Here is a 12,736-nt window from a genome sequence, read left to right as displayed (position 1 = left end):
ATTATCCGCGGACGGACGGACGGACGGACGGACGGACAGACGGACAGACAGACAGACAGACATGGCGAAACTATAAGGGTTCCTAGTTGACTACGGAACCCTAAAAATGTTGTTCTCTATACCGTCCGTATGGCGCTCCATAGTCATTATATGTATTTCTGGTCAAAAGTTGTCTATTTTAAACCCCGATGCCAAAACGACGGAGTGTTATAATTTTGACGTGTCTGTCTGTCTGTGGCATCGTAACTCCTGAACGGATGAATCGATTTAGATTTAGTTTTTTTTTGGTTTGAAAGCTGAATTAGTCGGGAGTGTTCTTCATATTTCGTGAAAATCGCTCCACTATGTAGGGGGTTTCTTCAAAATTTTAATTTTGTGGTTAGGTTAATACTACTGTAGTTCATATTTTGTTGTATAAAGTAAACAATATATATCTGGGCAACCGAGCTTCGCTCGGTTCTGTTTCGTATCCTTGACATGTGTCGCCATCTAGTTCAAAAATTAATAGTACCTACATCGAGCGAAAGAATTCTCAGCCTTAACAACACAACTACTGCACACGAGATGGCGCGCATTTCGCCACAAAAACTCAAATAGTGTATTTTCTATTCGTTTTAGCCTTGACCTGTGTCGCCATCTAGTGTTTGCAATAAATAGTACTTACATCGACCGAAAGAATTCTGTCTTAACAGTACAACTACTGCACACGAGATGGCGCGCGAAGAAAAACGCATGAAAACTCGAAAATTCGCGTTTTCCGGGACCTAAGGATAAGTTAGACCGATTTTTCACCCCCAAAAACCCCCACATAACAAATTTCTGCGAAATCGTTAGAGCGGTTTCCGAGATCGTCAGTGTAAATAAATATATATATAAATAAATAAATAAATAAATATACAAGAATTGCTCGTTTAAAAGTATAAGATTGAACAAATGTCACGCAAAGTTAACGGTAACTTCTATCATGATCATCAAAGCATAAACATAAAACCAGAGCGAAATTAGTGAAGTCAACAAGCGACTCCGTAGTCACAATTCTACATACATACCTACATACTTGCATAAACCCAAGCCTGTATTCACAAAATAGGTAGGCAGGGCATACAAAGATGTCCAAGTTTCAGAGCTACTCTTAGGAATTATTGGGTTGAATGAAGGAAGAATGCTATACCTTATAAAACAAAGTTCCAAGTCGATGTGTGCCTATGTGTTCGCAATAAATTTTGAAACTTTTTTTACTTAGTTATCATTTTAGTTACATGTATTAACTTTTAGATTAAGATAATTAACGATCGTGTAGACTAATACGTTATAGAATTTTCTTGCGCCATAATCAAAATGAGCGCTCGAAGAATAATCGAACACTGTTTAACTGTAAATAGCGAAATTAGCGACCAAATGGGCACCCCAGGCTGCGGTAGGCCAAATAGGTATTAGTATTAGATGGCGGAAAGTCCAGGCCCCGTAGCCGAATGGCATTTCTCCGACGCCAAACGAAAGCGATACGCCGCTGGCTCTGTCGCGCCAATACGCAAGCGCGATAGAGATAGATATCTACTAGCGCTTTGTTTCGTGAGCGTTTCGTGAGCGATTGTGCCATTCGGCTAGCCACCCTGGACTCATTTTGTGCCGATTATCAGGAGGATGTACGAAGCCGTCACGAGTGGCGGAAAACAGGGCATGCCTTTGCCCAGCAGTGGGACACATTACAGGCTTATAAAAAAACTTAACTGTAATCATTATCTTTTCTGGTTTCTTACTATCTCCATTGTCCCCAGAATGACGGAGTACGAGAAGATCAAGGCGGAGTGGCAGCAGCGGGGCCAGCTGTGGGAGGACCCCGACTTCCCCGCGGCGCAGGCCTCCGTCTTCTACCACCAGACGCCGCCCTTCCACTTCGTGTGGAAGAGGGCCAAGGTAAGACCACAATGCTCAAGACTAGCCTTTTTTCAAGACATATTGAGGACCGGTTTGGCTCAGTCGGTACTCGGTAGTGACCCTGCCTGCTGAGCCGCGGTCCTAGGTCCAAATCCCAGTAAACGTGTTTTCTCCTTTAATATCAGCGGGTAAAAACGCATTTTCGGTTTAAAGAAACTTTATTGTCTAAGAAATTACAGAAATTTCACTTACAAGACAACTTATAAATACTATCTTAAAAATATTACAAGTTAGGTACGCAATAAACAAGCACGTGTGATAATGTTTAACAATAAACAGTTGCATTATTATAACTAATGTAATAATGATACAATAATGTTAACTAGAAATCGACCCTATGCTGTTATCATAAGGTTTATATGTAATTGTCCACTAGTAGGAACTTACGACGAAGTTATGCACTTGTGCAAGTTGTTTACACTGTTTGCAGGGCCAGTTAAACGGTATATTTAGGCAGTAGTTAATTGGCGGTTTCCGATATAGACTTTTTTTTTTTTTTTTGGAGTGTTTGTTAATGTGTTACTTAAGGAACTAGTTACAATGTGAGTTATTAGGTATGGTCTTTTAGTAGTATTTTAATATTATTATTTTATTGTATTTTATGTAAATTTGTTTATTAATGTTTTTGAGGTATTTATTTTAACAATCATCAGATTTACTAGGAATAGATGACGGATAAGTCGTTTTTTGATATTTTTATTTAATTTTTAGGAAGGTGTAAATTTACAATATATTATATGTTAATTATATATATATTTTATCCACTAGTTGGTAAAGTAATTTGACGGGGCCCGTTTCTCGAAAGGTACAAGCCTTGTATTACAAGTGTGTTTCCATGACAACCCATACGATTTGACAGTTCGCGCACTTGTAATACAAGGCTTGTACCTTTCGAATTAACTGCTTTAAAGTTGATAAAAGTAGGTGAATCTATCAATAACGATGATTTACCACATGTGAAACTACTGGAAGCAGTGATAAACGCATTTCTTGAGTTTCCTCGCTATAGTGTGGGGAAAAGTTGTGTGTTACACTAGGGTGCATAAAATGTATTTTACTTCAATTCCACACTCGGCGTTAAAATACAACTTTGCCATAGTCATAGATGATGTATAATAAGTAGGTATATATTTATCTATTTAAGTATGTATATCGTCGCTTAGCACACATAGTACAAGATTTACTTAGTTAGGGGCTAGGTTGATATGTGTAAGGTGAACCCAATATTTATTTTTAATATTTTTATTTATAATTATACTTGGAAATCTAGGTGCAGATTTCACAAAAGCATTCGACATGGTTAATCATGAACGCCTGTTGTCAAAGATGATGACTGTAGCCGGAATTCCCAAGTTGCTATAGTTTTTCGCTGACTACATGGTACTGGCAACAATACGCGGAGTAGGCAAAATTCTAGCAATATTTCACCAGAACCGGCGTAGGTCAGGGTAGTGACTTGGGACTGCTAGAGTTCATTATCACGGTTAATGATCTACTACGAGAAGTAGTCAAAGAATAATTTATACAAATTATGCTCCTCATTTAGAATCGAATCATGTAGTCCCATTAAAAAATAATATCAAAGAACGAACTAACGAAGTAATATTTCTAACCACAAAAAACAATCTTACCAAAACCGCTTAATGGCACGGCACGACCTCTTGACCACAATAAATTAAAACAAGTTTGACCAAATAAGAAAAATCTATGATTTCTGTCTGAATTTTACGTTAATACTTAACGTCAAAAATAGCTTAATTTATGATAATTTTATAAAATACTAGCTTTTAGCCCGCAGCTTCGCTCCCTTTAATTTCGAAAACGGTGAAATGCTCTATACAAACTTCCACCCCTCATTTAGGGAAGTGGCGAGTTAGAAGAGCCAAAAAGTAGCCTATGTCACTCCATCCCTTCAACTAACTCCACTTAAAAAATCACGTCAATTCGTCGCTCCGTTTTGCCGTGAAAGACTGACAAACAAACAGACACACACACTTTCCCATTTATAATATTAGTATGGATGTCAGCGCTACGTTTTTTTTTCAAACAAAACGCCAATTTAGCACTTTGCAGTCGCTATTAGATATCGGAGTGGTCGAGGTGGTCAAATGCAAATTTAGGAGTTTCAGCTCAAAAGTTGTCAAAAATCGATGAAGACCGTGTGGAGCCCGTTAATATTATCAAAGAGGATCGAGTATTATAGAGAGTTACTGTCGAAGTAATAATTGTAATAACATGTGTAATCACAGTGCATAGACTGCCATCTCTTGACAAAGGCTTAAAACTTTTGAACCTCCAGTTTTGACAATTTGGCCCATATTCTTAGCTTGACATGTGTTAAACTGTCAAATATTAATATTAGCGCCATCTAGCTGAGCGTCCCCCAAAGGTGTAACGCCGTACACCGTACCTTTTTCTGTATGGTACTGAGGTACGTTTTTTTTTAGACTTTATCTGTCTAGATGGAGTTACATTTGTCTTTGATATTATTTAGTTTCCTCAGGTTACTTTACACCGCGCAGACCCGCGAGCGTAGCAAGTGTTTCTACATACTGTTAAAATAATATTAGCTAAATACAGCATTGAATCAATTAGTCACGCCTCTCGTCTAATCAAAACTAGTTCTTACGCCATACGCATTGCTAACTTGACCTTACGTTTTTACGCAAAATAAATTAACCCTATCCCAATCAAATTTCAACTCTATTTAACCATCATTAAACTTCATTTTAAAAAGATCTGTTAACATCGTTGTGTTAGCAATCTTTGCACGCTGCTGCCGTGCAGTACCGTTATCAACAACTGAGAACTGAAAGGGCTTAAGTGCGATACATTTTGTATTAAAATATGACGTTTTAGAATTTAAGTTTTGAACGTCGAATCAGAAAGTCTTAAACGCCTTAAGATGCTAAGTACTTGTGTCGTTTTGGAATTAGAATGGAATACTAGAGTTAAAAGCATAACAGATCAGTATAGCTGGAGCGTCGGATTAGTAAAAAAGAAAGGTATGTGAAGACCAAAGTATTTTGGGTAAAAGAATGTGATTCGATTCGAGGCAAATTAATTGAATATTAGAATTTACAGATGTACTGAGTGCGAAAAGATTTGTTTTCATATTGTTACGGAAACATACGAACGTGTCATGCTATTTCAGTCAGTCTCAGTACAAAATTGACTGAACTAGCAACTGTCATGACATCATAGATTAAATATAAGAAGATCATACCATCCCATACATAAAAAAATGCGACCGCCTAAGAACACGCATACACTACACCACACATAGATGGCGCCATAAAAAAATGCCTTGTTGCCATCGATTATTTGTAGATTGGCGTTGTGTCACTATCGAGCCATAAATCTATGTCAAAAGTAACACTTTAACGCCATCTACAAGTATAATCGAAAGCTGCAAGACATTTTATTTGTGGCGCCATCTATGTGTGGTGTAGTGTATGCGCGTTCTTAGGCGGTGACATTCACAAATATGAATGTTATTCACTAAAACTTTACCTATTATCCAAATATTCGTCAAACGTCAAGCATGCATAATAAGCAGCTACATGATGCATATTAGCAAGCATGCTTAGCATAATATGTTTTTTCCCCTCACTAGCTCGGAAACACGTGTTTTGTCCTTTAATACCAGCGGGTAAAAACGCATTTTATCCACTAGTGGGTAAAGTAATTTGACCTTGAATAAAGTCAAATTAACTGCTTTAAAATTGATAAAAGTATTTGAATCTAGTAATGAAGATGATTTAGGTACCACCTGTGGAAATACTGGAAGCAGTGATAAACGCATATTTTGCGTTGTAGTTTCCTCGCTATAGTGAGGGGAAACATTTTGTGTTACACTCGGGTGCAAATGTATTTTACTTCTCGTGTGTTAAAAAACTCGCAAGTTCAGGATTCTATTCTCGAACCACTCGCTTCGCTCGTGGTTCAACTATAGAATCCTTTCACTTGCTTGCAATCCTGAACTTACGAGTTTTTTAACACACGAGAAGTAAAATACATTTGCACCCGAGTGTCACAAAACTTTTCCCCTCACTATAGCGAGGAAACTACAACGCAAAATATGCGTTTATCACTGCTTCCAGTAGTTCCACAGGTGGTAATTAAATCATCTTTATTACTAGATGCACCTACTTTTATCAATTTTAAAGCAGTTAATTTTACTTTATTCAAGGTCAAATTTCTTTACCCACTAGTGGATAAAATGCGTTTTTACCCACTGGTATCAAAGGACAAAACACGTGTTTCCGAGCTAGTGAGGGGAAAATAACTATTAAACGTATCCGATCCTATATCGGACGTAGGACGGATTTCAAAGGCAAAAATCAAAGATGGCGGCTTAAATGTATGGGATATCGGTCCTACATTCGATATCGGATCGGATAATGTGAAAAGTCACTTTAACTCGGCATCGGGAAGTGCCTTAATAGCTGCAGGAATATGATTGGGAATTCTTATACACATATAGTATGCACTTTTTCTTCTCATTTTCAGTATGAGCAGTGAAACTGCTGTGCTCTGCCAACCCTGTTCGGGAATAAAGACATGAGTAACGATTTCAAATGTTCGTTATATTGTTATTTGATAACTTACTGTATATTTTTATATATAGATATATTTATATATAAAACCCCCGGTGCCCCCGTGCCCGTGTGGTGACGGGTTAAGAATTTCACCACCCTCTTTCTTCCCGTGGGTGTCGTAGAAGGCGACTGTGGGATATGGGTTAAATTGTGGCGTGATTGTATGTATGTATGTATGTAAATATATTTATTTACATGAACATATTTACATATTTATATAAGAAACTAAGATTAAACTTAAAAGCTAGCTAATGTCTAAAATAGGCCCTTGAGGCATTGTACCAAGGAATAAATAGATAAAATTAAATGGATTAAGTATATCTATAGATATTACGAATCGTATTATATTGCATCAATTGCATGTAACGTAAACAAATTCAAATTTAATTTATGCGATAAGAAACGGTTGCAAGGCAGTAATTATTATCCGTACTAATTGCTTCCTGAAATAGCTTTATAATTGCCTTGAGTGTATGTATGTTTTTCACTTCCATCTGCACCCAAAATAGTTCACCAAAACCTTTGTTACCAACCAATAAGATATTACCTATACCTACTCATAGCAAACGCACAGGGGGCGTAACGTAACCGAATGGCATTTCTGCGACGCGAAACGCCACCGAAACGCAACAAAACTGTAGTCTGGCTCTGTCGCGCCAATACGCAAGAGCGATAGAGCTACGAAAGAGATATTATCGTGAGCATTTCGTGAGCGTTTGTGCATTCGGCTACGCGCACTGATACGACAGACCCATTTTAAGCGCCTAAAGTACTCTCCCACTCCACACATGACGCCACCTGCCAAGGTGCCGAGGCCTTAAAACTATGAATGAATTTACATTTACATATTAAAGTCTTGTAAACCTCTGTTCCCCGAATTAAATGTTCTTCCTTGTCTCTATATTTTTGAAGTAAGTATGTAAATTTGTGAAATTAAATGTAAACTTGTTTAAGACTGCCAAGGAAGTGTTCCCTAGAAATACTAGGAATACCAACAGACTTGTTGTACCTAAACAACAAAAAACTGCCGCTTTTAAAAGTAACTGTTATTCTATGTGTGTCACGATTTATAATAAGCTGTCACAGGATATAACAGACCTACCATGCAATAAATTTAAAAATGCATTATTCAATTGGCTAATGGCAAAACTGTTCTACTCGATTAAAGAATTTGTGGATAGTAATGGGGAAGTATCAACAGAGTAAGATATGCTGTAAATATTGTACATATTGTATACCTTAGTTTAAAAATAAGTTAAGTAATTAAGTTAATTTTTAATGTAGTTTTAGTTATTGTATAATTAGCATGCTGCCAAAACACAGCTAAAATGTTGGTACACACAATTTATGTAAGACCTATCATGTTAACACTTTTTAAATGCGAATAAAGAATTATGAATTATGAACAATGAACCTTAACTTGATTATCATAAGGTGAATTTCAAAATATTAAGGTCTGTTTTAGTGCATTCATCGATATGACGATTACGTTTAACTTTAGCCGAGTTAAATTAAAACAAAAAATTTTTAACCCCCGACGCAAAAACGACGGGGTGTTATAAGTTCGGAATAGAAAACTTGACTGTTCTTAAAATAAAATATTTTATACCTTGCACGAAATAAAGCAGAAAAATATGGACAGATGTTATTTTTAAATCCAATTTCTATTTAATAAGTCAGGTAGAAATATATAAAGTAACTGAATTGACCGTGACGTCACTCAATTCGATTTCATATTAATTCCATATTAGTGAGACGTTCAAATTCGTTTTGACAGTTCTTAAAAAGAAGCTGATTTGACTAGGAGGCAAGTAGCCTATTATATTAGAACTATTTTCCTCATACTAAACTGAACTGTCATTGCAAACATCAGAAAAACAGCGCCCTCCTGACAATAGTCATATATTTCTGGTCTAGAGTAGATATAAGATCAATGATACTTAGATCAGTTCAAAGACACGCTTGTATGAACACCAAAGCAAAGATTTTACGCTGAACTTTACTCCGTCGAAATAAGACATAAAAAAACCTCAAAACTATCAATCATTCTTATAATCGATAACTAACATAATCGACATTAAAAACAATAGTAATATTTTTCAAAGTAAAATCCACCTTGTAAAGAAAAGATTTATGGTTGTTATTCGGATGAGCACACATTATAATGTAAGTTGGTCAAGTAACTTTCACCTGCGATACTTGCCCTGATTGCTTAAAACTGCGGTAAGATCAGCTGTTGTTTTATTCTAGATGACTACAGAACCCGTTATAGTATTTTTCTCCAAACCAAGCAGGCAATCATGGTCGCGCAATAATAGGGAATTTGACTGTAGTTAATAGTTATTTGTTATACCAGGTGGCAAAGTTGTATTTTAACGCCGAGTGTGGAATTGAAAAACGAGCAAGTGAAAGGATTCTATAGTTGAACCACGAGCGTAGCGAGTGGTTCGAGAATATAATCCTGAACTTGCGAGTTTTTTGACACACGAGAAGTAAAATACACTTGCACCCGAGTGTAACACAAAACTTTTCCCCTCACTATAGCGAGGAAACTACAACGAAAAAAATGCGTTTATCACTGCTTCCAGTAGTTTCACAGGTGGTAAGTAAATCATCTTTATTACTAGATTCACCTACTTTTATCAATTTTAAAGCGGTTCATTTGACTTTATTCAAGGTCAAATTACTTTACCCACTAGTGGATAAAATGCGTTTTTACACTTTTACCCGCTGCTATTAAAGGACGAAACACGTGTTTCCGAGCTAGTGAGGGGAAAAATAAAATATTTTGTACCATACACGAAATAAAGCATCGGATTATTATAAAAAAAAAAACATGGACGGAAGTTATTTTTAAATCCAATTTCTATTTAATAAGTCAGGTAGAAACATATAAAGTAACTGAGTTGACCGTGATGTCACTCAATTCGATTTCATATTAATTCCATATTAGCAAGATGTTGAAATTCGTTTTGACAGTTCTTAAAAAGAAGCTGATTTGACTAGGAGGCCAGTAGCCTATTGATAAAGCGTCAGGCCGTCCCTAGCGCACTCAGAGAATAGTGCGATAGGGAGCGCACTCACAGAATAGTGCGATAGGGACGGCCTGATGCTTTATCAATTTATCATTTATCGCGCGACCATGCTTGCCTGCCAGGGCATTTTCGCGAGAAGAATCACCAATTTTTTTTTCTAAGGTAAGTTATTTAAAGGTAAGTTAAGGGGTGTAAGGGGTTCCATATAACACCTCTCGGAACCCAAGCCAACCTCACCTGCCCGTGGTGCACCCTGCCAAACAGCAAACGAGGCATAACTGGCGACCCACCAACCCGCACTGGACCAGCGTGGTGGGATTAAGGTCCAAACCTCCCCATGATAGACAACTCCCCGAATAGGCCCCGAGTGCTCGGCGGCGCTGGGGATTCTAACATCCCCAGAGCCAGGGGTGCTAAGAATCCCCGAGCGAGGACACCCACTATGAATCAAACAACCTTGGCACGCAAAATGGATACCGAAACGCTCAACGTATTAACTTACAATGTCCGGACCCTATTAAAAGACGAGCGTCTAATAGAGCTCGAGAACGCTCTTGAAAGTATAAATTGGGATATTGTAGGCTTGTCAGAGGTGAGAAGACCAGGCGAAGAGACAGAAGAAAGAAATTACTCAATATTCTACCACTTTGGAAATACCGGCGGACAAGGCGGAGTTGGCTTCCTCGTAGCCAAAAAATGGAAGAATAACATAATTGAATTTTGTAGCTACTCTGATAGGATTGCAATTCTTAAGTTCCAGTTGACACCGAATCAAACTCTGACAGTCATACAGACATACGCACCTACATCTGCGCACTGCGATGATGAAGTGGAGAGCTTTTACGACCTTCTTAACAAAGCTTGCGATGATCATCGAGGATCTTGGAATATTATCCTCGGTGACTTTAACGCTAAGATAGGTCTCCGACAAGAACTGGACAGCGAGCAAATTCTAGGGCCATACGGGTTAGGTGACCGAAACATACGTGGTTCCCGCCTGATCCAGTTTGCGTTTGGTCAAAGCTTAAAGGTCTGTAATAGTTTCTTCCTAAAGAAGCCACATCGTCGATGGACCTGGGTGTCACCTGATTCGGAAACTAAAAACGAAATTGATTTTGTACTAGCATCAAATAGTGACATAGTCAGGAATGTAGGCGTTATAAATAAAATAAAATTCAGCTCAGACCACAGACCTGTTAGAGCCACATTAACCTTCAATTTCAAATTACTTCGCAAGAACAAATTCTCAAAAAACTTCAAAAAACTGGACCGAACCACACTAACAGCGAATTTTGACCGATTTAACTTAGAGTTACAAAACAAGTTTACCACTTTAGAAACAGATGTCAGTGATACAGAAACCCAGTACAACAATATTATAGACGCAATTACATGTGCAAGTAAAAAAGTCACAGCAACCCGGAAGAAACGTACTTTACTATCGGCCAATACAATAAATTTAATAGAACAACGCACTACATTCGAAATAGCCTCTGCCGAATACCGGGCAATAGATAGAAAAACTAAACGAAGCATACGGACTGATATCCGGAATTTCAACACTAATCTGGTTAAAATAGCATTAGTTAAAAATAGATCACTCAGAGTAGCTAGAAATGGAATATCAAATAATAAAATATGGATAACCAGTCTCAAAGACGAAAATGGCAACAAACATTCCAACAGAAATAAAATAATGGATATATGCACAAAATTCTATACTTCCCTGTATTCCGACCCACAAAATATACACAGTACTGAAGAATACTTCTGTGCAGATACCATTCCTCCTGTAACAACCGACGAAGTGGCAAAAGTTTTGTCCACAATAAAGTTTGACAAGAGTCCAGGGATTGATGGTATAAGCACAGAAGCACTCGTCTTTGGTAAACAATATCTTCTAGACCCTCTATGCCAACTTTTCAATAACATTCTAAGAACAGGACAAATTCCCCAAAAACTTCTCCATTCTAATATCATATTACTCCATAAGAAAGGGGATAAGAGCGACATAGCCAACTACCGACCCATTAGCCTGGTGTCTCACATCTACAAGACTTTTATAAAAGTTATAGAAAGCCGCATCGCTGGAGAACTCGACCGTCACCAACCCCCCAGTCAAGCAGGATTTCGCCCTGGATTTTCCACAGTTGATCATCTCCATACAGTTAACCAGATAATTGAAAAATATACCGAATTCAAACTCCCGTTATACTTAGGTTTTGTTGATTATGCTAAAGCTTTTGACAGTATTACCCACTCCTCCATCATAGTAGCACTGCGGAACCAAAACATCGAACCAACATATATTAATCTAATCAAAACCATCTACAATAATAGCACAGCAGATATCAAACTTCAATCTTCCGGACCAACGTTTCGAATACAAAGAGGTGTCAAACAGGGGGACCCGCTATCTCCAAAACTTTTTACGAGTACACTGGAGGAAATTTTCAGCAGCCTGGCGGCTTCTTGGGAGGAAAAGGGAATAGTCGTCGGTAATAAGAGGTTGTCAAACCTCCGTTTTGCCGACGACATTGTTCTTTTTGCTTCCTCCGCCACAGAACTTCAGCAAATGCTCCAAGACCTGAGCGACGCGAGCCTTCAAGTTGGACTTCAAATGAATCGCGAAAAGACCCAGGTGATGACTAATAGCACGAAACTTGGGGTAAAGGTAGACGGGCAGACTATACAATACGTCAACGAGTATATTTACTTGGGCCAGTTAGTCTCTTTCAACGATCGGCAAGACAAGGAAGTTGAGCGCCGAGTACAAAATGCATGGAAGAGCTACTGGTCCATGAAAGAGCTAATGAAGGGCGACCTTCCAATGTCACTGAAGCGCAAACTCGTTGACATGTGTATTCTGCCTGTCCTCACCTACGGTGCCCAAACGTGGTCATTCACCGAGGGTCAGAAGTCCAAATTGAAGGTTTGCCAACGAGCAATGGAGCGCAGTATTTTAGGTGTTACTAGGATGGATCGCATCCGAAACACTACACTGCGCTCCAAAACACGAATAGCTGATGTGGGGGAGAAAACCGCCAGACTAAAGTGGGACTGGGCAGGCCACGTTTGTCGCATGCACCCGGATAGGTGGGCCAGCATAGCCACCAAGTGGATGCCTCAAATTAAGCGCGGACGTGGAAGGCCCAGACGGAG

The 12,736-nt window shown here is 38.3% G+C and overlaps 1 protein-coding gene across 2 annotated transcripts in view; it reads left to right on the top strand.

Moving 5' to 3' along the window:
* The window catches only part of LOC125240995 (calpain-C), a 72,845-nt gene that overhangs the window by 21,074 nt on the left and 39,035 nt on the right, over positions 1 to 12,736 (top strand). For both annotated transcript variants that reach the window (XM_048149247.1, XM_048149246.1), the window contains exon 2: positions 1,779 to 1,917. In XM_048149247.1, the coding sequence (XP_048005204.1) occupies positions 1,780 to 1,917 (138 nt within the window). In that variant the 5' untranslated portion in view covers position 1,779. The remainder of the gene's footprint in view (positions 1 to 1,778; positions 1,918 to 12,736) is intronic.

The sequence above is a fragment of the Leguminivora glycinivorella genome, chromosome Z, assembly GCF_023078275.1.
Source record: "Leguminivora glycinivorella isolate SPB_JAAS2020 chromosome Z, LegGlyc_1.1, whole genome shotgun sequence".
NCBI lineage: Eukaryota > Metazoa > Arthropoda > Insecta > Lepidoptera > Tortricidae > Leguminivora > Leguminivora glycinivorella.
This window is presented reverse-complemented; position numbering and strand designations above follow the sequence as displayed.